The following is a 26,221-nucleotide window of genomic DNA, read 5'->3' as shown; positions in this document are numbered from 1 at the left end:
TCTCTCTCACTCTCTCTCGTTCTCTTTCTTTCTCTCTCCCTCTCTGTCGCGCTCTCTCCCTATCTAACTCGCGTTCGACACCCCCTCTCTCTTTCTATCTGTCTTTTGCTAGCGCTCTCATATTCAATCTCTCCCTCGAAAGCTACCTCTGTTTCTCTCTCTCAGTCGCACTCGCCCAGGGCACATTTCTCTCTCTCTGCATTGAAATCGTCTTGACACCTCTCTCTTTCTCTCTCCATAAGTCGAACTCGCGTTCGCTACGTCTGTCTGTCTCTCTTTTTCGCCTATTTCAAACTTGTTGTATAATACTGCAGACTCAACTTATTTATACTGCGATCAAAATCCAGTTTTCTTCTTGAGACATGATAGCATGCCCGAAGTAAATTTTGTTCCTAGTTCATTCATACTTCACCCAATGTTTAGAGATGTTCTTGAAATTTCTAGTAGGGTATTACCATTCAAATGACGGTTATTGATAAGGCTATTGGATCACTTTTCCGTCATAATTGTGGACTTTGTTTTCAATATCCAATATGATTAGTTCATCCTATGAACGATTTTAGTATCCATGTCATTATCCATGGCATCCGATTTCCTGTTTATTAGGAGAACGCAAACATCATTATCCGATTAAATGACACCTCATCTGCTACTAGCTCCAAAATTTCCAGATAACGTTTATTGCATAAATATGTCGACTTGGGAAATATTGGTTTCTGCATTTTAGGCCATCTCGCCCTTTTTGGAAAAATAATAGTAATAACACTTTTGGAGGGGATTTACTTTTGCAACTGCTTCAAGAATGAAATTTATTGGTTTTCCAAACTATAGGTATAGCCAACTCATCACCAAATGATTCTGACACATCTTCCAATCCAAAAGTTAGACTGTTGATTAAATTAACTTTTGTTCATAAAGTGACATCTTAAAAAAATAAAAATTTATCCTCTATCTAGAGCTTGAGAAGCATATCAATTGAACTATCAGAGTCCTCCGAAATAGAAACGGAACGACAAAAAATAACAGCGTATCAATGCCATGGGTTCTGTCTACCCTTGGTGTCTATCTTGTTCCCCGTAGTTGACCTTTGGCCCTGCAAGAATCATTCCTCATAAATAAGGCTGGGGGACAAATGATGGAATAGGACAGAAGGCACAAAAAAATGAATCTAAAAAATGAATAATCCCAAAAAAAGAGGGATTGTTTCAAACCCAGGTTGAACTCACCGGCTTTGACTTCTTTGCCTTCACACGGATCCGATTCCGGGGCGGCTTCAGCCGGAAGATCCGAACCATCCAATGATGAGTGGTGAAGACCTGAAACAAGATCAGCCGTTAGATGAACCAAGCTTGAAAAAAATTAATAATATTTTTAAAAGCCATGGTCGACCCACCTCTTCAAAGTGGGTCAACTTGAAGTATTTCTTTCCAATTTCTGTCCTCCTAACTCGGTCAAAGCCTTTTCCATCGGTCTCCACAAATCTGGCCAGAAACCGAAAGTCAGAAGCCAAAGATCTCGTTCCATTTGTCCCATTAAAGAAAAATAAAATAAAGAAACTTGGAAGAAAAATGACTGGAGTTGCACAAATAGATGGATAATAAGGAAGAACCTATAATAGGAAAGCTTGTACATCAGGCAGTTGAGCATTGTCGGAGTTGCCTGGGAGTCAATCCGGTATTGCCCGTCTCTCTGTGAAAAAGGAACAGTAAAAAATATTAATACCTAGGTTTCCAACCCCAGAAAAGTGATGAGTTGATACGAGAGAGGAATCCCATACTCAGATGGTGCTCATATATGAATGAATGGTTTAGTATTATAGATGAAAAATGCTCATATTCCTTGATGATGTTATTAATGAAAAACAGGAAACAAGAAATTCCGTATGATTTCCAGATTGCTCATTTTAGAAGGTGATGTGAGATGTTTAAGAAATGATCATATTCTTACGCATTTCCTGATTGACCATTAAATATGGTGATGCAAGACGTGTAAGAGAGAGAGGCAGGGAGTCCATGATCATATGATAGAGTCTTAGATGCCATTATACAACAAAAATTGGAAACAAGAAATTCTTTCCAGTTTCCTGGTAGTCCATTTTAGGGGATGGTGTAGATTGTGTAAGAGAGAGGGGGGGATTACATGATCGCACTATACAAGAAAAATTGCAAAAGCGAACTCTTTTCACAGCTGACTACCCAGATCAGAAGACGATATAATGATTGCACCAAAAAAACGGTGAATTTAAAGCAGGAAAACAGGAAACACGATGTAAGAGCAGAAGAAATATCTAATGAAGACTTTGGCACATGATTTTACATTTCATATACTAATAATCCATTTCAGAATATGATATATATATGAGAGACAAAGAGCAAGAAGAGAGATTCTCACAAGATAGTCAGGTTCCTTAATGTGAGGGAAGACACCGCCACCGATTCGGACCATCCACAGGAACTTATTGATATCATCACTTGGATAACCCACAAGACCTGAGCCCAAAATAAATGGCATAATAAGATATCGATAAAGCCACAAAACACAAATTAATCGAGTAATTGTGATAGTGACCTTCACTATGTCTCCATCGACGGTTACATGTATTTAAAGGGAATCACAGTAAAGCCAAAATAGTAAATAAATTTTCTTCAAAAGAAAGAGTAAAGCCAAAATAACCCAAACTACTCCCTGGTTGGGGATTGTAACAAGTCGCTCGCTAGGTTTTCATACCTCCAAAGACGACAAGAACATACTTGACATCAAGGGAATGGAAAATCTCCCAAGCTTGTCTCTCGGGGGAAGACATGGCCGTGCCAACGGTCGCAATGTGGGTATTGTTCCAGGTATTGTTATCGACAATGACAGTGCGGTTAGCCATCGCGGTGGTCTGATAGCCGTAATCCCACCAAGATGCCACCTGAAATATTTCCCAAAACGATTAAATGTTTGATATGCCCCGCTTGTATGGACTTGGAATTGGAATAAAGAAGCGTATTTCACTGATATCATCATAAGACCAAACATATTCCACCAATATTTTTTGTCATTCAAAAAGAAATTTATCGGTTAAATTAGTTTCTCAATTCCACGAGTATAAAAAAAACCTGATTTTATTCACAAAAATAATTCGGTTTTGAAATGTCCTCATCGGATAAGAGAAATAATTAAAAGGCTTTACCTTGTCATCCACGTCAGTATTGTGGCTAAGCCATGCATAAGCTTCACGAAAATCATCAAACACATGCAAGCCTTCGGGAGATTGCGAGGTCAGAACTATAGATGGAGCTGAATAAGCTTCTGCAGCGGCCCACACACAGTGAATCTGCGAAGAAGAACTCACAGGTATTGTCAAAACTTGATATTGCGAAGAAGAACTCACAAGTAAACAAATTTGAAAAAAATGCACACGAAAATCTGAACGAAGAAAAGTGCAGATTTTTTCATAAAAAAATGGGAAAAAAACGCGGATAGTAGTAAAATACAAACCACATAGAAGCCCCCGAGAAGAACAATCAAGAGGACAGCAAAAACAGAGAACTCCAGAGGCAAAGTCAGAGCTCTTTTTTCAGCTTGTTTTTTGTTAGGGGTCTTTTCGGTTGTTTCCCTTTCCTTTTCTTTCTCCTTCTTCCGATTCTTCTTTGTGAGTTTCTCCTTGGCGACTTCTTCAGATTTCTCACCATGTAGTTGTTTGTCGGATATTGTTTTACTTTGACCAGAAGCATGTTCTGACGTGGCATCCCCTGACTAGAAAACTCAGCAGTCAGATCAAGTTAGGATACCGAGTACTGTTAAAAACAAAATTGTGAAGGAAAAAAGGAGCGTACAGCAGTTGCGGTAGAGAATAATTTTAAGTTCTGGAATTTTAATGACTGAGTGAGGACGTTGAAACAATCAGAAAGAGCGATGCCGGATATGATGCAGGCAGCTGGGGCCAGCACCAGCATGAGGCGCACCTGTAATACAATTTAATTTCTCATTTAAAAAGGGTAAATTTGTTAACCTAAAGTAATTTTGTTTTTGAAAATAAAATTAATAGATCGGCCTTCCGTTACCATGACTCCCGAGAAATATACAGACGTCACTAGGTACAAGATTACAAAGGAGCTTGAATCGGTGAGCGGCAAGAAACATGCCTGCCATAAAAAGAATATATAAATATTTTGTTTTCTGGAAAAAAACCATTTTACATAAATACAGATATAAGGCCACAAAAGGGAAGTTTACAGCAGGAATGCCACACAAAGAAAGTAAATTATAAAATAAGACGAAATGCAGTTATTGAGTTAGAAAAAATGGCATAAATACATATATTGTATGATGACTTGATTTCCGGTGTCTAAGCAACAAAAAGGAAGTTTGCAATAGGAAGCCCTAACAAAGAAAATATAAAACAAAAGGAAGACGAAATGCTGTTCTTCAATAAGGAAAATGACATTTATACTTGCATTTTTAATGAATGACCGAATATTGAAGGGGCAAAAAGGTTTGTAACTTACAATAATACCAGCAGGGACTAAAAATGCCAAGACATTAATGTCGGTGAAGTACGACGGCCAAGTGGGGGGTTGATGCTCGCTTACGCTTGCAATGATTGGGATATATTTGCTCGCATAAGTGCTGTAAGGTTTGAAACAAAAGTGAATGAGATTAAACTATTGTAAATTGCAGATGAGAATCAATTTTTACAACCAAAAAATGGTTATCTATGCACCACAATTCAATCAAATAAATTGAAAAGGGGGAAATATCTACGGATCAAGAAGACTCAAGCTGCGCCCACTCCATCCTTTTGTCGGACTTGAAGCTACCAATGCCACAAGAACAGCGCCAACAGCAACACAAACAGCACTGGAAGGAAACATTAAAATTTTTATCGCAAAGAAATGCAAAAAAAAGCTCAAAAAATTGCCATGTTAGAAAGTCCACGAAGCAAAGGATAACAAAGTTTCCCCATGAGTCAAAGCAATCACCACGCTTCAGTACAGCAAATAAGAGAGTCTAACTTATAAATAACACCATTAATTTCTTCAAAAAATAAATAACACCATTAAATTAACCAAAAGGACATCTAAACAATAACATATTAATTATACATCCAGAAACTACCATCATGACAACGAAAACTATTCTCCCATTCAATAGATCCATCATTAATTACAATTAGACAAAAAAAAACTAGTTATGACTTTGAAGCCAATTGTATGATAGAGAGAAGAATATTAGAGGCATTTTGATAAGAACCTCAGTCTAGGTTCGTATTGGGAGGATGGTAGAGGGCGAGGCGAGGTAGACGTTCCCGGGGTAGGAGAGTTGAAACGGGAATGATAGGAGAGGTCGAACAGATGGGGCAGGGATCAACCAGGGACGAGCCGCCTGATGACGCGGTGAAGGGTTGACAATCACGGGGACGGGGATCGTTGGAGACTAGAAGGGAACCGAACGGCAGAGGTATTGGAGGTGAGCCTGCTGAAGATCCGGTGAGACGATCAAGGGGATAGGGGATCCCTGGACGGTCAGGGGGATGGGACCGAGACAGGGAGGATCGAGATAGTGAGCCAAGAGGCCGATCTTACCGTAAGTCTTGACTGCCCTCCTCAAGGGAGGGCTACACATATAAGAAAAGAAAGCAATCTACCCTAAACATGAAATGACTAAAATGCCCCTAGTGGGCTAAAATTCCTAAGATATTCTTTGGGGGAAGAGGATTGTAGCACATTTATAATTGAGTGACAGTGAAACACCAGCGGAATAAAACAAAGGGTTAGTATCACGGTACAGCCCAAACCAGGTCGAAAGTCTGCGATCTAACCTTAGCTTTTTTTTTGGTACGGTATATCCCAAACTCACTAAGTCGTCTGCGATATATCCTGGTGATGACGTGGAGTCCATCGTGGCTGCCAGGTGGATCTCCGGCCAGATTTTGACCTGGCGGAACCCACCTGGCAGCCACGCTGGATTCCACGTCATCACCGGGATATGTCGACCTGCCAAGGGTTTTCAGATAAGAGAGAGAGGGGCATTCTAGAGAGAGAGAGAGAGAAGCGGCCTAGAGAGAGAGAGAGGAGAGAGAGGTTCTAGAGAGAGAAAGAGAGGTGTTCTAGAGAGAGGCGTTTTGTAGAGAGAGAAAGGGAGAGAGACCCGACTGAAGTCCGGCAAAACGCCTCTCTCTCTAGAACACCTCTCTTTCTAGAGAGAGAGAGAGAGGTCGGGTCTCTCTAGAGCGCCGCTCTCTAGAGAGACCCGACCGAAGTCCGGCAGAACACCTCTCTCTCTAGAATACCTCTCTTTCTAGAGAGAGAGAGAGAGAGGTTGGGTCTCTCTAGAGTGCCTCTCTCTTCCTTTCTCTCTCTAAAAAATGCCTCTCTCTCTAGAACACCTCTCTTTCTAGAGAGAGAGAGGTCGGGTCTCTCTAGAGCGCCTCTCTATCCCTTTCTCTCTCTACAAAATGCCTCTCTCTCTAGAACACCTCTCTTTCTCTCTCTAGAACCTCTCTCTCCTTCTCTCTCTCTCTCTAGGCCGCTTCTCTCTCTCTCTAGAATGCCCCTCTCTCTCTTATCTGAAAACCCTTGGCAGGTCGACATATCCCGGTGATGACGTGGAATCCAGCGTGGCTGCCAGGTGGGTTCCGCCAGGTCAAAATCTGGCCGGAGATCCACCTGGCAGCCACAATGGACTCCACATCATCACCAGGATATATCGCCGACGACTTAGTGAGTTTGGGATATACCGTACCAAAAAAAAGCTAAGGTTAGATCGCAGACTTTCGACCTGGTTTGGGCTGCACCGCGATATTAACCCTAAAACAAATAGGTTTCACGGGTATAAGATTTAAAAGCTAAAAACTTACATGCCGATGGATATGACAAGCGTTATAGCCACTTTAAACATCTTTGGAGAAAGAATTCCTTTGATATAGTACACAAGAGCCACAACATTGATAATAATGAAGACCTGCGTGTTAAGAGATAAATTTAATAAGACAAGATAGAAAGTAGGGTAAGAAAGTCTCTAAGGGTCTAGACATGGGAATACAACCACTATCAGAAAGGAAAATCAATCAACAATTAAATACCATAATAGAACAGGTGAAAATATAGCAAAGACAGAGAGAACAGGCCCCGGATGTTGAGACCCCAGGAGGAGTCTCGGTCCCCCCCCCGGAGTTAAACCAGCTGAGAGATCTGTGAACCTCTCTAATGTAACTTCTTTAGTATCCCTAATTCATCTCTATCATATTTTCTTCCAGTATTCATACCAATCCAATTTTCCTTTGGTATTCTATACCGACACGAAGGGTTTTTGAGATCTCTTTTTTCTCAATGGAGGGTTTTTGAAGGGGAGAAGCACCTAATGCAGGGGAAGTAGTACCCACTGAAGGAGGAGTAGTATCCACTGAAGGCTGAGTAGTAATTGAAGGAGCAATGACTGCTGAAGAAGGCCATTGGCCAACTGCTCTAAGGAAAGGTACCGAAAATGTGTGAAAGCTCCTCTGTATCCAATGGCAAACTACTTAACCTATAAGAAAGTATCACCCAAATACCAAGTATTCCTGACAAAAATTCAAGAAATTGCTATCCCTAGGTCCCCCAAAGAAGCAATGAATGATATTAATTGGAAAGGATCAAAGGATGAAGAGATGAGGGCCTTAGTACAAAATAATACTTGGGAGATTGTTGATAAACCCAAAGATAAAAAATCTGTGGGTTGTAGATGGGTTTACACTATCAAGTGTAAATCGGATGGAAGTTTAGAAAGGTATAAAGCAAAACTCGTAGCTAGAGGGTACACTCAGACATATGGGATGACAACCGAGAAACTTTTGCTCCAGTTGCAAAAATTAACACTATTAGAATCCTTATATCCTTGGCAGTCAATCTAGACTGGCCATTAAACCAATATGACATTAAAAATGCTTTCTTACATGGAGACTTGAAGGATGAAATCTACATGGATATTCCCCCAGGATATGAAAACCAACGGAACAAAGGAAAAGTATGCAGACTTCGCAAATCATTATATGGGTTAAAACAATCACCTAGGGTGTGGTTTGGAAGATTTACTCAAGCAATGAAGGGGTTAGGATATAGTCAATGCAATGGAGAACATACTATGTGTGAACAAGAAACTAATTCTTGATAATGAAACAAAGAGATTACAAGGGGATTTATAGGGAGCCCTAATGGGCGAATTAGAGATAAAGCCCTTAATGGGCTAATAAGAGAAAGAATACAAGAAAGGAAAGGAGACAATAATGTCAACACTCCCCCTCAAGCTGGAGCGTGGATGTTTTCCATACCCAGCTTGGAACAGAGCTCCTCAAACCTAAGGGCATGAAGCCCTTTGGAGAAGATGTCTGCAAGCTGTTCAGCTGACGGAACATATGGCGTGCAGAAATTTCCCGACTCAAGCTTCTCTTTAATGAAATGTCGATCGATCTCAATGTGTTTTGTACGATCATGCTGGACGGGATCATGAGCAATGCTGATAGCCGATTTGTTGTCACAGAACAGCTGAACAGGAGAAGAAACCGGACACCGTAGCTCACGAAGAAGCTTGGTAATCCAAAGTGCTTCACAAAGACCATGCGCAAGGGCACGGAACTCCGCTTCAGCACTTGATCGGGAGACCATCTTCTGTTTCTTACTCCTCCAAGTAATAAGATTGCCTCCCAAGAAGGTGCAGTACCCAGAGGTAGACCGACGATCAACCACAGATCCTGCATAATCGGCATCGGTGTAGACTTCTAGGCGCAGACCACTGTGACGACGAAACAACAGTCCACGGCCAATGGTGCCCTTCAGAAAACGAAGGAGGCGATGGGCAGCATGAAGATGGCTCATTCGAGGGTTCTGCATAAACTGACTAAGAACACCCACTGAATAGGCAATGTCGGGACAGGTGTGGGTGAGATAAATCAGTTTGCCCACAAGTCTTCGATACTGTCCGGGCTCAGCAAGATCTTCATTCGCATCAGCACCAAGTCCATGATTCGCATCAATCGGCGTCGAAATAGGCTTGGAGTCCTCCTTTCCAAGCTCACAAAGAAGGTCCACCGTATATTTCCGCAGACAGATGAAAATCCCACTCGAAGAATAAGCCACCTCGATACCAAGAAAATACCGTAACGGACCAAGATAACAAATAGCAAACTCCGAAGACAGATACATAGCCAGCTGAGTAATGGTCTCCGTATCATCACCCGTGATGATAATGTCATCCACGTACACAAGAAGAATAGCAACTCCCCCTGACGTGGAATGACGGTAGAAGAGGGTGTGATCTCCATTACACTGGCGGTATCCCCGGTGCTTCATGGCCATGGTGAAACGGCCAAACCAAGCACGAGGAGATTGCTTCAAGCCGTACAACGCTTTCTTCAGGCGACACACAACCGAACTCGGAGTAGACGGCACTAAGGAGGCATATCCAAGAGGTAAGGCCATATAGATCTCCTCAGTCAAGTCACCATGAAGAAAAGCGTTCTTGACATCGTACTGCTGCAATATCCAGCCACGATCTGCAGCAAGGGCCAAGAGGATCCGGACAGTATTCATCTTGGCTACAGGGGCAAACGTTTCCTGATAATCAATGTCATACTGTTGGGTGAACCCTTGCGCCACAACACGTGCCTTGTGCCTTTCAATAGAGCCGTCGGAATTGTGCTTTACAGCATAAACCCAACGACTGCCAACCAAGTGCTTGCCCGGCGGCAAAGGAACCAGATCCCATGTATCATTTAGAGCGAGTGCGTGGAGCTCCTCCTCCATAGCCCAACGCCAATGCGAGAGCGATAGGGCAACGTCCACCGTCTTCGGAAGGGAGGTAGCGTCAAGGGAGGTGAGAAGGGCATGGTAGGATGGGGAGAGGCGATGAGATGAGATAGATGCTTCTAATGGATATAATGGGGAAGGGTGAGGGCAAGACACCAGGGCTAAGGAGGGATTTTCTGGAGGATTGGATGAGGAGGATGAGGGGGCTTCGGGAGTAGGAGGAACACGAGGCTTGCGACGAGCGAGAGTGAGACCATAAGGTTTCTCTGGCGGGCAACGGCGGATAGGTAAAGGAGCACAAGAGAGAGGAATAGATGAATCCGATGGGGAAGCTGCAGGAGGATTCGATGGAGCAGAGAATGAATCTTCAGTAAGGACAGGAGAGGGATCCACGGAAGGGACAGGAGGAGCTGAGACTGGTGCGGGCAGAGGACCGGAAGACGAGGTGTTCATGGGGATAGCAAGTGGAGGCTCGTCGGGAGGAACAGACGGGGAAGGACTGGAGACTGGTGAAGACGTAGATGTCTGAGGGAGAATAAGAAATTCAAGAGGATCTGACGGAGGTGGTAAAGAAGGTGAAACTGGATAAGAAGAGGGGTAATACGGAGTGAATTCGTCAAAGGTAGCATCCTTGGTGATGATAAATCGACGAGAGGGTGGATGATAACATCGATAACCCTTTTGGGTGGAAGAATAGCCGACGAATACACATTGGATGGCACGAGGATCAAGCTTGTCACGACCAAGATGGTGGTTAGGCGCAAAGCAAACGCACCCAAAGACACGAGGGGTAAGATTGGTTCGAAGAGAAATGTTTGGGAAGGAATACTGGAGACAGTCAATGGGAGTAGAATAATCAAGCACGCGAGACGGAAGACGGTTGAGAAGATGAATGGCGGTTAAGACAGCTTCACCCCAAAAATACTTTGGCACATGCATGTGGAATAAAAGGCTCCAAGTCATTTCAAAGATGTGACGGAATTTCCGTTCTGCAACACCTGTTAGTGATAGACTATCCCTCATGGGCTAATGGGCCCTATTCTATAAGCCCATTAGCCCTATTATCCTCTCTCCCTCTTAGGGTACATATACCCTTACATGTACTCTGTTCAAGTTATGTCATTATCTTCTTCTTCTCTTCCCCAACATGGTATCAGAGCTCCAGAGCTCCTTCCCTAGGGTTTGACATCGCCCACCTACAGCCGCCGCGCACGCACAGCAGCCGCAGCCGCAGCACTACCGTAGCAGCGCCGTAACAGCACCATGCCGTTCACCGAGACCGACTTCCTGGAGAAGCCACTGTCCTACAAGGTGGCTCATCCGCTCCCGTCGGTCCCCGAGACGACACTCTTACGGGGCCCGAATCTACTCCCGTGGATGCGCTTCGTTGAGACCACCTTGAAGGCGCGCCAGCTCTTCAAGCATTGCACTGAAGACCCCCTTACCATCGACCACCCACATTATGTAGCGTGGGACGTTGAGGACCAGTTCATCCTCGGCTGGATGTATGCGTACACCCTGGCTCCAGATTTCCGCGACCATCTTCCGCATCAGAAAACGGTGAAAGGCTTCTGGGATCAGGTGAGCTCTTTCTGTGGCCGGGAAAGCGACTGGTGGCGTCTTTATTCCCTTGCAAGTCAGGCCAGCAATCTCTGTCAGGGGTTGTTGACGACCACTGAATATGCGCTTGCCCACAAGAAGATGTGGGATGAAGTGGATTACTACCTACCGCCCGACGATCCGACGTCCAAGACGTTCCAGAATGTGCTTCTTCTGCGGATCATGGGCTTCCTCAATGGCCTGAACCGCGAGTATGATGCATGGTACTGTGGCCATACGGCCTTCCACTCACCTGTCGTCTCCGATACGACTTGGGTCCTTGATTCGGGGGCTACCGAACACATGACCCCGAGCAATGCCCGGTTTGTATCATATGAGCGGCATCGTGGTGGCCGCACTGTCCTCACGGCCGGGGGTGGACGTCTCCGTGTGGCCGGAATCGGGGCAGTCTATGTGGACGGCCTCGGTGTGGTCCACAATGTTCTCCATGTCCCTGACCTGCGGGCCGTGCTTATGTCTCCGCAGCGCTTAGTTGATGCTATCTCCTGCTCCTTCCACCTACAACCTGACGGCATGTTTCTGTCTGACAAGGTGGGCCGGACTACACCGATTAGGCGGGAGAACGGACTGCTGATGCTGGACGATGGAGGCCGCTCCCAGTGCTTCATGGTGCACCGGACTCTTCTCTCGGTGGCTGAGCAGCGTCGGGGACGCCTTATGATGGAGCATCAGCGACTTGGACACCCACCTTTCTCCACTTTACAGCGTCTTTTTCCCTCGTTGTGTTCGGGCGTGGACCTTAAGACTATGCTTTGTGAACCTTGTCAGTTAGCCAAGCACCGCAGATCCTCCTTTATTTCATCCTCGTCTCACACATTGACCCCGCTGTTCCGAGTCCACAGTGATGTTTGGGGGCCGGCACCGCAGATCAGTCTGAAAGGGCACCGCTACTTTCTACTCTTTGTGGACGAAGCTACCCGCTATACATGGGTCTACCTCCTGACTGCGAAGTCGGAGGTTGCGCAGAATGTTCGACACTTTTGCGCCATGGTACAGACACAGTTTGGTCGAGGCATCCAGCGTTTTCGTTCCGACAATGCTCGGGACTTCTTCAACGCTGACCTCGACTCCTTCTTTGCCGACCGGGGCATCCTCCACGAGTCCTCTTGTGTGGCCACACCCAAGCAGAATGGCATGGCTGAACGTCGCATCGGCTATGTTACCTCGACGGCGTGGACATTGCTGTTGGACTCCAAGGCGCCGGGGCGTTATTGGGGAGAGGCGGTTTTGACGAGTACTCACCTCGTTAACCGTATCCCCACCCCATTCTTGGAGTTCTCCAGCCCCTTGGACCGGATGACTGTGGCATTCCCGAATGCTTCTTTGCGGACGTGACTCTTGCCTTGTATCTTCGGCTGCACCACCTACGTCCATGATACTTCTCCCACACGCACGAAGTTTGATGCACGCGCACTCCGGTGTGTGTTTGTGGGTTACTCTTCCCTCCAAAAAGGGTACCGGTGCTATCATCCGCCTTCTCGGCGGTTCTTCATCTCGGCAAACGTCACCTTTGCCGAGCATGAACCCTATTTTGGGGACTACTCTACCTCATCACGCCTTCCGCTGGATGAGGCTCCCTCGGCCCTCCCCTTGGGGCCCAGTCCGATCATGGAGTCCACCACTCCCACTCCACCCTCCTCACTTCCGGATCTTTCTCCCCTTGATTCCTCTTCCTCACTTCCTCCTGCGGGGTCCTTGGACGTGTCCTCTACCTCTTCTTCCTTACCTGCCCTTCCCCTTTCGGCAGCTCTCCCTCTCCCATTGGTCTCCGTTCCTCCTTCCGACCCCCCATCCTTGTCAAACCCCGGTGCGTCACCCTCCTCTCTCGGTGACCAACCCTCGTCACCCCCCCCTCCCGGTCTACCCTCGCCCTCCGGTGAGTCTCCTACGACTCCCGGTGTGTCGTCTACTGCTCCTCCCGGGGAGTCCCCCATTGCTTCCGCTCCTTCTCCTGTCGATGTTGACGATCAGTTGGGGTGGCCTATTGCTCTACGGAAAGGGGTCGTCAGTGCACTAAGGCCCCCCTCTATCCTCTCTCTCATTACCTCTCCTTTGACCGGCTGAGTCCTCCCTACCGGTTGTTCCTCACCCGCATCGAGTCGGATCCCGTTCCTCGACGCTTAGCCGATGCTGTCGCTTCTCCCCATTGGAAAGCAGCGACGGACGAGCAGATGCAGTCTCTCCTCAAGAACCACACGTGGGACGTCGTTCTACTACCTCCGGGCAAGAGGGTAGTGGACTGCAAGTGGATTCATGCCAAGAAGCATCATGCGGACGGTACTCTCGAACGCCTCAAGTCTCGGCTTGTGGCTCGGGGGTTCACTCAGTCCTATGGCGTGGACTACTTCGAGACGTTCTCCCCCGTGGCGAAGATGGAGACTGTCCGGCTTCTTCTGGCGCTTGCAGCGCACTTCCACTGGGCCATCCGCCAGTTCGACGTCAAGAACGCCTTCTTGCACGGTGACTTGACGGAGGAGGTGTACATGCAGCAACCCCCGGGCTACTCACTCAGCCCCCACGGTCACGTGTGCCGACTGCAGAAGTCCCTCTATGGACTCAAGCAGTCCCCGCGCATGTGGTTTGGGAGGTTCTCCTCTGTTCTGAAGACCGAATGGTACACTCAGAGCAATGGAGATGCCTCTCTCTTCTTCCGTCACCGCCCGACCGGTGTCTCCATTCTTGCCGTGTACGTCGACGACATCCTTATCACGGGATCTGATGCTGCCGAAGCTGTCCGCCTCAGCACTGCCTTGGCTAAGGAGTTTGAGATCAAGGCCCTCGGCCTTCTTTGCTACTTCCTTGGCCTTGAGGTAGCCTACTCCCCCCGTGGGATCTTCGTCTCGCAGCAGAAATACGCCGTCGACTTACTGGCACTGACAGGGATGACCGATTGTGCGCCGGTGAGCACTCCCATTGATCCCAACGTGAAGTTGGGCAAAGGGGAGGATTCGCCGCTGACGAATTCCCACCGGTATCAGCAGCTGGTGGGGAAGCTCCTCTACTTGACGCACACTCGGCCCGACATCGCCTTCGCCGTCAACCTTCTCAGTCAGTTTATGCACTCCCCACGGGAGATTCACCGTCAGGCCGCCTACCGGGTCCTTGCGTACCTGAAGGGCTGCCCCGGAAAGGGCCTGCTCTTCCCTCGCAGCACTGACCAGACAGTGAAAGTCTACACTGATGCTGACATTGCCGGCTCCGTTGTAGATCATCGGTCTACCACGGGCTACTGCACGTTTGTTTTTGGCAGTCTCGTCAGCTGGAAAAGTAGCAAGCAGGACAAAGTCTCCCGCTCTAGCGCCGAAGCTGAGTACCGCGCACTCGCCGATGGGGCCTCTGAGGGCCAGTGGATTTACGGCATCCTTCACGATCTTCGCTTGGAGTATGCTGGCCCGATTCACTTCTTCTGCGACAACAAGTCGACGATCGCGTTGGCCAAGAACCCTGGACAACAGGGCCGCATCAAGCACATGGAGCGCAACCGCTACTTCTTCAAGGAGCGAGTTGACGAAGGAATCTTTGACCTGGACTTTGTTGCATCCGCCGACCAGGCAGCGGACGTCCTTACCAAGGGACTCTCCCGCCCTCTTCAACGTGCCGTCTCCAAGCTCGGTATGGAAGATATCCATACTTCGCTTGCGGGGGGGTGTTAGTGATAGACTATCCCTCATGGGCTAATGGGCCCTATTCTATAAGCCCATTAGCCCTATTATCCTCTCTCCCTCTTAGGGTACATATACCCTTACATGTACTCTGTTCAAGTTATGTCATTATCTTCTTCTTCTCTTCCCCAACAACACCATTTTGCTGGGGTGTGTATGGACAAGCGGTTTCATGGATAATGCCTTTTTCTTGGAAGAAAGTGCTTAACGTGGAGTTGACATAGTCTCTGGCATTGTCGGAGCGGAAGCGACGAATGGAGGTAGAGAATTGGGTTTGAATGAGAGAAGAGAATTGGGGAATAACAAGAGATATCTCCGATTTATTCTTCAATAGATAGGCCCACGTGAAACGAGTAGCGTCATCAATGAAAATGCATAACCACCGAGCACCGGAAGTGCTATGAACAGGGGATGGTCCCCACACGTCGGTGTGAATGAGAGAGAAAGGAGTCGTCAAATGGGAAGAAGAAATAGGATACGTAGTACGATGATGTTTAACAATTCGACAAGCGTCACAAACAAAGCGGTCCACAGAATGGCCTTGAAAGAGTTTTGGAAATAGACGATAAAGAGTAGCAAAAGACGGATGGCCGAGACGTCGATGGAGAAGCCACAAACGCTGATGAGATGCCGAAAGGGAAACAGCAGCGGCAGCAACAGCAAGGGGAGCGAAGGAGATCGAACAAGATAAAAACAGGTATTAGGAGTGAATGTAAGATCTTGGTTTAGATCGCGAACAAGGCGAGATAAAGAGAGAAGATGATGAGTAAGACGGGGAACATGAAGGACTTTAGTGAGGTTCATCGAAGAAGAGAGAGACACACGAGCAATCTCAGCCACAGTGAGAAGATCTCCGGAAGCCGTTTTAACTTTGGAGGAGCCGGAAACAGGTTCATAAGTCACAAAAGCTCGAGGATTGGGTGTCATGTGAGCCGTGGCACCGGAATCAAGAAGCCAAGTGGATGATGATGGAGAGTTTCCAGAAGTTGACGGAGGTGTAGAAGGAATGGTGGACGTACCTCCATGGGCTAGAGAGCAAGAACCCACGACTGGAGGATCAAGCAGTCGCCGAAGACGTTCCACTTCTTCAGGTGTAAAGCCGGGAGGAGAAGCATTGGTCGAAAGAAGACCAGAAGGCATAGGCACTTGACCAGGCGTTGGCACTTGGCTGACAGAAGGGGCGACAGTAGCGAGATTTCTCTGTTGCATTCGCTTCCGTTGAAGCTTAAAGCACGTCTCCTTCGAGTGACCCCTCTTTTTGCAGTAATTGCAGAAAAGAGAAGGATCACCTTTGGAGGATTCCTCAGTCAGAGTAGACGGACCACGAGGCAAAGCTCCTGCTCCAGTCGGTGTGCTCGTCATCGAGGGACGCGTGGAGGAAGACGAATGTGCTACAAGTGCTGAAGCTGGGGTCTGGGTCTACTGAAAGCGTGATTCTTCAATTCTCACACTGCGGAGCGCATCCTTGAAGGAAAGCTCTCTCTCCCGGTGTATGAGCTGAGCCCGTACCGATTCATATTCCGGGTTAAGTCCCATAAGGAACTGAAAAACCCGAAGTTGAAGAGTGTACTTGCGATCCACCGAGTGAGGGTCCGGAGGCATGTAGTGATCAATCTCATTCCAGAGAGAAATGAGTTCCGTGCTGTACTCCATGACCGTCCTGTCTCCTTGACGCAGATTGACGGCCCGATGTACTAACTCATACAGCGTGGCAATATTATGCTTCTTGGAGGGGCTGTCAAGGGCCGCTTCCCACACAGCCCGGGCAGATTCGAGAGACAGGAATTCACCCTTGATACTAGGTGAAATACTGTCCAGAAGCCATCGGTGGACCACCCCTTCAACATCCAGCCAGTCATAGTACTTGGAGTTCGTCTTGGGAGGCCCGTCTTCAAGTAAATGACGCATCAGTCGCCCCTTGAGAGTAATCTGGACATATTGGCGCCATTGAAGAAGATTGAAGCCAGTGAACATCCCATCTGGAGGCATCCGAGGCAGAGAAAACGGTCCCGGTGAAGCCGACCAATTCCCCGACTCAAGAGGCGCCTCCGGAGCGTTTGGCGTTTGGCCCACGCTGGGTGGAGTCGATGCTGGCGTCACGTCGGAGGCCTGAGCTTCTGGAGAATCAACTACTGCAGGGTTCGTCATCTTGATCGCAGAAACAGATGACAGCCCCGGTCAGAAGACAGCTCGGTCACAAACTACTGCTGAAGGGCTGAAGGACTGAACAGCCGTCGGAAGAAGGCCGAGAGGCTGCGCGGCCAAGTGGCTGTGCGCGCTGGCCGGCCGCCGGTCGCCGCCAGCGCGCCGAGGAATCGCGCGCCGGCCCGCAGCTCGCGCGCCGAAGAAGGCTGCGCGGCCGAAGAATCGCTCGGCTGAAGAGTGCGCGCCGCTGGAAGAGGGCAGCACGGCTGGAAGGAGGTTGCAACCGGAGGAGCACTGAAGGCTGGATCTTGGCGGACGAAAGGTGCAACCGGAGCGCGAGATCTTGGCGAATGGAGAAGCGCCAGAGATCGGAGCGCATGGTCGAGCCCAGGAACTCGGATTAGGATTAGGGTTAGGGCTCTGATACCATGTGAACAAGAAACTAATTCTTGATAATGAAAAAAAGAGATTACAAGGGGTTTTATAGGGAGCCCTAATGGGCGAATTAGAGATAGAGCCCTTAATGGGCTAATAAGAGAAAGAATACAAGAAAGGAAAGGAGACAATAATGTCAACACTATGTTTTTTAAACATTGTTCAAAGGATCTACTAACCATTTTGATAGTATATGTAGATGATATAATAATTACTGGAAACAATCCGGAGGAAACAAAGATACTTGAGGAACATTTGAACAGGAACTTCCAAGTCAAACACTTAGGACCTCTAAAGTATTTCTTAGGCATAGAGTTTGCAAGATCAAGTGAGGGTATTTTAATGACCCAACAAAAATATATATTAGACCTTCTAAATGAGACAAAACATATGAACTGTCATATAAATGAGACACCTATTGAAGTAAACCATAGGTTAACCCTAAGAGAAAGTGACCCTAAAGTAGAAATTAACTCATATCAGAGTCTAATAGGAAAACTTCTGTATTTGTCACACACGCGACCAGATATATGTTCTGCTGTAAATGTGTTAAGTCAATTTATGCACTCACCTAGAAGTTCACATTTTCAAGCTGCTAACAGAATTCTCAAGTACCTAAAGGGGACGCCAGGACTGGGCATTGCTCACAGGAGAACAGGTAAAATCGATCTTATTGTATACACCGATTCTGTCTTTGCTGGTTCTCGACTTGATTATAGGTCCACCACGGGGTATTGCATAATGCTGGGAGGAAACTTGGTCACGTGGAGGAGCAAGAAGCAGAGTGTGGTATCAAAGTCTAGTACAGAAGCTGAATTTCGAGCCATATCAAAGGGAATTGATGAAGCTGTATGGATCAAGAATTTATTGGAAGACTTGAAGATCACGTTTCAAAAGCCAATTATTATCCGCTGCAACAAATCAGCTATCAGTATAGCCCACGATCCAATAGACCACGACTGGATGAAGCATGTGAACATCGACAGATTCTATATTCAGGATCACTTGGAATAAGGAATCTTGAAGACTGAGTACGTGAGCTCTGAAGAACAATGTGCAGATATTCTGACTAAGGGATTACCGATCAAACAAACTCAATATCTGAGATCCAAGCTTGGAATGAAGAACATACATTCCTGCACTTGAGGGGGAGTGTTGAAGATATGTTTAAAAATATAAGGAAAGTAGTCCAAGCCCAAGAAGAAGAGATACAAGACTTAGAGGAGATCCATTGGGCCGACTATAACCATTATCGGGTTCTGTGGGCCCCACCGACTAAAGCTAATGGCTAGTAATTACTAGCCGTTAGGCAACTAGCCGTTAGGCAACTAGCCGTTAGGCTGCTGCTATAAGAGGAGATTGATGTATCTTTTGTAGTTAGTTCTTTTGAATGAAAAACTTCTATTTCTTTTGTTTCTCTTCCTCTTCTTCTGCACTTCTTCAACCTCCATTGTACTCGACAGCTGCCAACTAAATAAAACCGATAGCCCATTTAAAGTGGAGAATACAAAAGTTAGGTAACGGATCAATATATCCTTACAGAGGTCGTGGATTGCATCATAATGCATGTGTATATTTAATTAAATTCATCAAAATCTTGAGGAGCATAACAGAACGAATTGATGGCAAGCAAATGTACAGTTGTAGATAGGTACCTTCCATCAGTTGGTTTGGAGATTTGCAATGAGAAGATTTGGTCAGGTGGATCCATAGTCCTCAAAACGTAGGTTAGGATAATAACCAGTGCAGTGTAAATAAATGCTTACAGACTGGGGAAGACAGTTAAGGAATTTAGGTGATTTTCCCGCATTATTGAACCACTGCACCTCAGACCTTATTTCAAACTACCCACATTCGACCTGCAAGGAGAATACCCAACTAGAAGGAGTCCAGCCCCTCAGCCTTCTTCTCACAACTCACGTCATGATAAGAAAAAAATTTCAATATCTCGCAAATGGTGTAATTAAGTTCTGTACAACAATGAGGTGAATCCCTAATAGAGTCTCACTAAGGACTTATCAAGGCAAAAAAGCATCTGAGAGGCCCATTTAACCTTCAGAGTGGGGAATTTAACTTAATCCCCAAAAGTATACGTACCCATCAACATACTTGACTGAGGAGAGATGAACGTAAAAAGTTGTCGCTGGATAGTCCTACCAGGAACCCATCAATGGAGCCCCGAAAGCATATAAGAGGCCCATTTAGTTCTCAGAGTGGAAAATTTTTATTTTCCTTTATTGATTTCAGAGGGGTATACATACCCACTGACGTACCTCAACTAACAGCAGATAACCATACAAATTTGTTCTCAGATCACACTTGACGGGAAGATCAGCCTTGTCGTATTCAGCAAATTTTTTCTTAGATCCCTCTTCCTCCTCTTCTTAATTCTCTATCCTCCATTTAAAATTCCTTGATTCTCGATAGATCACCACCCCAGACTTCCACCATAAAAGTCAGTAAAAATTGGTTGCAATTGTCAGCCGTGGCATTGTTCATAGGACGAAAAAAGGTTTTTTAAGGCCTGGTCAAAATAGTTAGATTTTCCATGTTTTACCATCTTCATTATTGATTCCCGCTATCGTTATTTGTTATCAACCATTATGAAAACGGGTGTGGGCAATCGGGTCTGTGACATTGCCCTACACCATTGTGTATCTGGGTCGCAGTATTCAGACAGCAAAGCCCTCCAGTTAAGGGCTCACAAAATATTCTCTCATTCTCTGTCTTCCTCCCTGAGTTGCAATCATCTGCTCTGAATAACGAAACCCTAGCCGACAGGTGGGAATGAAACAAGAGTCTTTCATTGACCCTAAGTTAACCACGTACCCCTGTAAATATTCAGGGATACTGATATGGGCTATACATTAATGGGCCTATTACAACAGTTATGACAAGCCTGTTAAGGAAATTACAATAAAACAACAAATAGAAGTCTGGGGCTAATATTAGGGTCACATACTTTGAGAAACTTTGAGAGGAATTAAAAACCCACTCGGCCGGCTAAATCACATCAACTGGATCATAAAAAATCCGTCCATAGAAAGTTTTAAAAAATGAAGAGGCAAAGAGCCAGACCAGAAATGATGCAAAATGCTCTGACGTCATCACTGCATTGAAGCCAACAACTGGAACCAGGGCTGCAAGCAAAGTGCCAAGGATAACCTGTATCCACAGAAAGTTCCATCAAAAAGACAAACAAAAGATCAGCTAATCAAAAGACTACATTTCTAGGTGCCAAAAAGACCATAGTGGATCACTTACAAGAGGGGCAAAAGCAATGTAGAGGCGAGGGGAGTATCGGCCTGTCACAATGCAAAGAAGTACGTGCATGGGGATCAAGTTAATGATAAACGTATAGCCTCCCCATGAGCATACCTGAAAAATTATTCCACTATAAGAAGATCATAAAAGACAAAATCGAGAGATAAAGATGACCCATCCTCACCATATAAAAGTATGACAAAGCATTCAGTGTTGCATAGAATAATGACCCAGTATTCAACGTCTGAAAAAAAAAAAAGTTGATAACCACCATGAGATTTATATTTGCCAGGTAGACCTTCTACTTTAAGGAATCCAACGGTTGAAGATTGTACGCACCTTTACATAAAGATAGAACGTGAATATTAATGCAAAGATAGCAACCGCCTCATTGTCATAGCTTCCAGCAACAGATCTTGATATATATGATGGAACCTGAATATAACATACTGAATTAATAGGAGAAAACAAACATAGACATGCAAATATCACTAGAAAAGGAAAATAACTGCTCCATCAAGGAAAGACATGAGACAAATCCACAGAAGGTAAGTAAGAGAGTAGTTGAGTCGCCCTTCTGATCATCTTCGAAGTAACATGTCAAGGTACTATGCAATAAGAAAAGCCAATAATCTAGAACCCGTCAACTGCAAGCACACTAGCAAATGGTTTCTGAATAACATCTAGAGAAATAGTACAGTCTAGAGGCCAAGGTTGGGAGACCAAGGCACGTATGGTTAAAGCTGACACGGTCCTGGACTATACTTACGAACAGAGGCCAAAAAGGGAGCCTCATAGGCCCGGCATGAGCGCGACATAGACTACTGTTTTCAACAACTGAAGTAGGAAATCAGTTTTAAGTGAAGAACCGTCCTTGTCCGTCCCCCCCCCCTGGCGCACACACACTTTAACCTCTCAGTCTTTGTCAACCTAGTCCTTGTTCTTGCCTACAAAACCCCTGTTAAACAAAGAGTCATCAATGACATTTCCCTCCACCTCTTCCTTTATACTCATGCTCTATAGTTCAGACATTTGTTTAATTCCTGCATTTAGTCAAAGATAACGTTTTTGGATATCTAAGGCGAGAGTGATAGTTCCCCAGTGGGTTCTATAAGACGCAATGACCAAACACATCTGCTTGGATTATCTTGGGCAGCCTGTACACAGATTTACTCGGTTTTTTCTCTCCCTTCTTTCTGCACCCTTCAGACTCTCGTTATAAGGCCTCTTAAGGTCGTTTCCTGATTTAAGTTGTGGGCCAACGAAGGCCCACTGAGACTTTGTTTTGAAAGAAAGGCTCACTGAGACTTGTATAAGAGGGACTTTCCCCTCAGAGGAGATTACGGAATTTTTCTTTTCTTTCTTGAACCCTAACCTCTCTCGATTGTGGTGGTCTTGGACAAGGCAAAAATCTTAAGGTCTTAAAAAATATGCCGATATTAAACTCAACAAAAACTATTAATTGAAGCATGATCTTTCCATCTAATGAAGGGAGAGGAGACCATATCTAAATCACGATGCCCAAACTGGAAAAATATGGGTTTGAAGAAGAGATCAAAAGCTAAGTTTACAATGTGGCAAGGCCCTAGAAAGAAATTTTAGGGCCCAAACATCAAAGAAAGTGTCACGTTATCATCACAAACAGCCTCTTGGACTTTCAAGAGTCGACTAAGGTGATTCTTGCTGCAAACATGAATAATTTTTTTTAAAACAGTACGCGATAGCCGGCAGTTCCAAAAAGAAAACAACTACTTAAAGCGTAATTAAAAAGGATTTTGCTGAAAGACAATCATTGATTTCATTTTACTACCTCACTAGGAAATATTTCAGTTCCATTGAAAAATGCATGCAGGATGCCAAAATTTTCCTAAGAGAGAGAGAGATATGTATATTAGTCTACCGTAGCCGATAGAAGTGCTGCAGTCAAGCCAGCCCCAGTGCCTTTAACTTCCTATAAAAAGGCCATATCCTTATTAGCAAGCAACACAGAAAGAGTCCTACATCATGATTATTATCATTATGAAGACGAAGAGAAAATGATATACAAGACAAAGACCTTTGTCAAAAGGTATGTGGCCCATGCGGCATTAGCAGAGAAAATTGGAGCCGTAAAAACGCACACTGTTTCCACCGACAGGGGAATATTAAGAGAATTCACAATCCTGGAAAATAAAAAAATCAAATACCTTGAATCACGATTCAAACATTTTAAATTTTACAGTCGACCCAATGTATCACATCTCACCACCACATGGAACCAGCTGTTAGAGTCAACCCAGGGTACACAGTACCACCAATCACACGACCTAAAGGATACCTGATGATAAATCAATGGAAACTTGTATAACCTCAACAAAGAAACAGAACGAAACTTGAGTGAGCAGAGAAGAATGATGTTCTCTCACCAAGTTCGGTCGTCAAACCAGTTCCAGAAATCATAAATCCCATTCTTTGTTAAGAACTGAGTAAAAAATCAACGTGTCAGATGAAATTGTAAAAGAACTGATCTCAAGAGCAGACGCCAGCAATAATATGTTGCAATAAATTCATATTCGGATTCCATCGTCAAGTTCTATATTTGAGAGAAGTAGATTCCTTTGGGAATGAACCAATGCATGATGTTAGTACAAGACTGAGAATCGTAACAAAAATTACCCTCAGAAATGAGACAACACACGTAAAGAACAAAGTAAAACTGACAGCTTTTGAGAAATCGGCAAGCGGAACTTTTGGAAACGTAAAGGTAGTTAAGAATCGCTGAACAGAGACATAGAATACGCATAAGGTTCGGTCCAAAAGGAGAAAAACTGCATTTAGACTGTTCAGCTAAGAATTTGGCCAGGAATACCCCAACTGTAAATATTCACCTTTCACTTCGCCAGCCCACAGATTATTCGGCTCTTTCTATAATTTCGTGCAGAAATCTAATTCATTTGAATGATAACTTCTGTTGCATTTCTCTATTCATGATTATTTACGCAAAACGGATCTTGGAACACAGAAGGCAAAAAGTATATCCAGAAAAGATGGCTCGGTGAACGGATTGAATAGATCACATAAAATTGACGATTGGATCGCAGATTAAAAACGTCGACTGTAATAGAAGTGTGTTTTGAGTTGGCGGCTTAATTTTAAATAAATTGAGTAGATTTACAGGGATCTGGTACGCTAGCCAGTTGGTAACCTCCATTTCAGCTTCTGATGTTTCCAGAAAATGCTCATGTAGCTCTTTATCAAATCATGATAAATTATGATAGTGTCACGCCTACTGGTAAGTGCTAAGAATTTGATCATGAATCAAACTTTAAGCCTTGGCATCTCAGTCTTTTCAATTTCTTCCAAGTAACAAATCAGTTTCAAAAGAAGATCAAATAGATCGCGCGAAATTGGACGGATTACATTTCGCGAAATAACAAAAAAGCACCGCGGGAATTTCAACCGATCTAACCTGAGTGACTCTGTAGTTGAAGTAAGGATCAAACTCGTGAATCACACTCTCGTACTTGATAACCTAGAAAATTGATACAAAATCAGAGATCTGCCAAGGAAATTAACCGTCTACGGACAATGAAAATAGGCAGATCGAACATTCAAAGATAAAAAGCTTCCATGATCCTTCAGGCGATCCAAAGATCGAGAAAACAGAAACATACTCACCGAAAAGAGACGGATCGAGAAGGCGATAACGCCGATGAGGAGAAGGATGAAGAAACCGAGAACGTTTCCGAAGGCGTTCCTCAGTGCAGCAGCTCTCTGGACCTCCACGCTGGCCGCCATGGGGGCGGAATCTAGAGATCGGAGCAGACCGGAGCTTGACCCAGGAGTAGACCTCAACGGGGAAGGTGGACCAGACTAATTATATAGACGGGTGGAGTGAAATCTCAGTCTTATTATAACTTTGGAACCATCGTCTAACCTTAAGCTGGCTCAAATATACTCCATATTTCCTAATGTTCGTCTCCAACTCTCCACTTATCTCAAGACCATGAGTCTAAAACGCATAAGAAATCCAGACGATTAAATTAGATAAGAAAGTAATTTAAACCTGTGGGTTTTATTCTACATAAGTGTAAATCTTAGTTGGGATGTATAGTGTTTCATAAATATTAAGAAAATTTCTTGTGTTTTATTTGGTTTAATTCATAGTTGTTTTCTTTTATTAGGTCAAGTATAAAGTCATAGAGTCTTAGCAAAACAATATAAGTTAAAATGTTGTTGAAATAATAACCAGGGAAACATTGGTTTTTGTGAAGCATTGCCTCAGTATGACAAAAATGTTGATAAATGATAATAGAATGATGGCATATCATGACTTGAGTTAGAAACTATCGTGAATTTGATGTTATATCATTAAAATTCAATTGTGACATTATGGTTACAAATCATTGCAACATTGTAAACTATGTTAGCAACAGTACATGAGATGATTATGAACTGCAATATCAAGTGATTAAATATTTTGAAGTAGGATACTACTAGAAGGTCCAGCAATAAATGTATTTACCTAACCATGCTTCTTTGGCATCCCTCGAGATTTATGCAAGTTGAAAATCGTATTGGTTTAAAGAGACATGTGATCAATCTACAATTAAAATTTGAAATTAAATTAGTAATACATTAAATTACATTTTTTTTATTCAGGAACCTTGTAGTTACCTTTGAATGAAGATATATGTTATAGATTAATAATTCTATGCTTCGGCCTTTATGCATTTGAATTCTTTGATTCATTGAACTTTAAGTTAAATTTAATGGAGCTTGTTTAATATTTTAAAATTTCCTGAATTTTAAAATATTTTGGAGTAAATTCATAGAGTTTGTTTTTTCATAGAGCCACATACAAGATTTTATAAATGTAGGGGGTTGCAAAAAGTCTTCATACCGCCTCCAAGTGGATATCGTGGTAAAGTTAGGGCTCCTACATGCTGAGGAGGATGTGCTTGATAGAAGTTCACAAAAGTAATTGTAGACCACTTATAACCTCCCAAGCAGGTCCATAATGAACATACCAAAGGGACAACTTTGAAAATTTTTAAATAGGATGATTGAAGATCGTTTAATACATTAGGAATGATTTTTAAGACTTGTAAAGTAGATTAAGATATTTGGAATAAGACATCACTTGGCACTGGGATAAAATCATGAGATATCCACAATACGTTGGTGCCCAGTATTACTATAATACTATCCTAAAATAATCATATTATTACTTGTGTACATTTTGTACACCATAAATATTCACCCAGTGTGATTCGTTAACATCACACTATATTATTTTTTGGTTTCTTGCTCATGATCAATGATTCAAAGTCAATTCATACATTAGAT

The 26,221-nt window shown here is 44.5% G+C and overlaps 1 protein-coding gene across 1 annotated transcript; it reads right to left on the bottom strand.

Annotated features, from left to right (window-relative positions):
• Positions 1–868: 868 nt before the first annotated feature.
• Positions 869–24,746, bottom strand: STT3A (staurosporin and temperature sensitive 3-like A). The gene is made up of 23 exons (XM_078582554.1): positions 24,551–24,746; positions 24,342–24,404; positions 23,299–23,354; positions 23,139–23,210; positions 22,950–23,055; positions 22,794–22,844; positions 21,233–21,328; positions 21,078–21,137; positions 20,894–21,007; positions 20,708–20,794; positions 6,845–6,948; positions 4,750–4,845; positions 4,494–4,614; positions 4,050–4,130; positions 3,822–3,950; positions 3,484–3,741; positions 3,176–3,319; positions 2,728–2,914; positions 2,392–2,489; positions 1,610–1,689; positions 1,394–1,481; positions 1,227–1,316; positions 869–1,093 (listed from the first exon to the last, which is right to left on the bottom strand). The coding sequence occupies exons 1-23, from the start codon at positions 24,668–24,670 to the stop codon at positions 1,031–1,033; spliced, it is 2,364 nt and encodes a 787-aa protein (XP_078438680.1). The 5' UTR covers positions 24,671–24,746; the 3' UTR covers positions 869–1,030.
• Between the last annotated feature and the right edge of the window lie 1,475 nt (positions 24,747–26,221).

The sequence above is a fragment of the Wolffia australiana genome, chromosome 11 (genome assembly GCF_029677425.1).
Source record: "Wolffia australiana isolate 7733 chromosome 11, ASM2967742v1".
NCBI classification, from domain to species: domain Eukaryota; kingdom Viridiplantae; phylum Streptophyta; class Magnoliopsida; order Alismatales; family Araceae; genus Wolffia; species Wolffia australiana.
Note: the sequence above shows the minus strand (reverse complement) of the source record. Positions and strands in the feature narration are given on the sequence as shown.

Bases quoted from the DNA above. Each gene is read 5' to 3' on its own strand.
- STT3A (XM_078582554.1), bottom strand. From the start codon at position 24,670: ATGGCGGCCAGCGTGGAGGTCCAGAGAGCTGCTGCACTGAGGAACGCC. The intron at 6,949-20,707 runs GTCTGGCTCTTT...CTTAACACGCAG, and splicing joins AGCATTTTGCATCATTTCTG to GTCTTCATTATTATCAATGT. The intron at 3,742-3,821 runs GTACGCTCCTTT...TGAGTTTTCTAG, and splicing joins TATTCTCTACCGCAACTGCT to TCAGGGGATGCCACGTCAGA.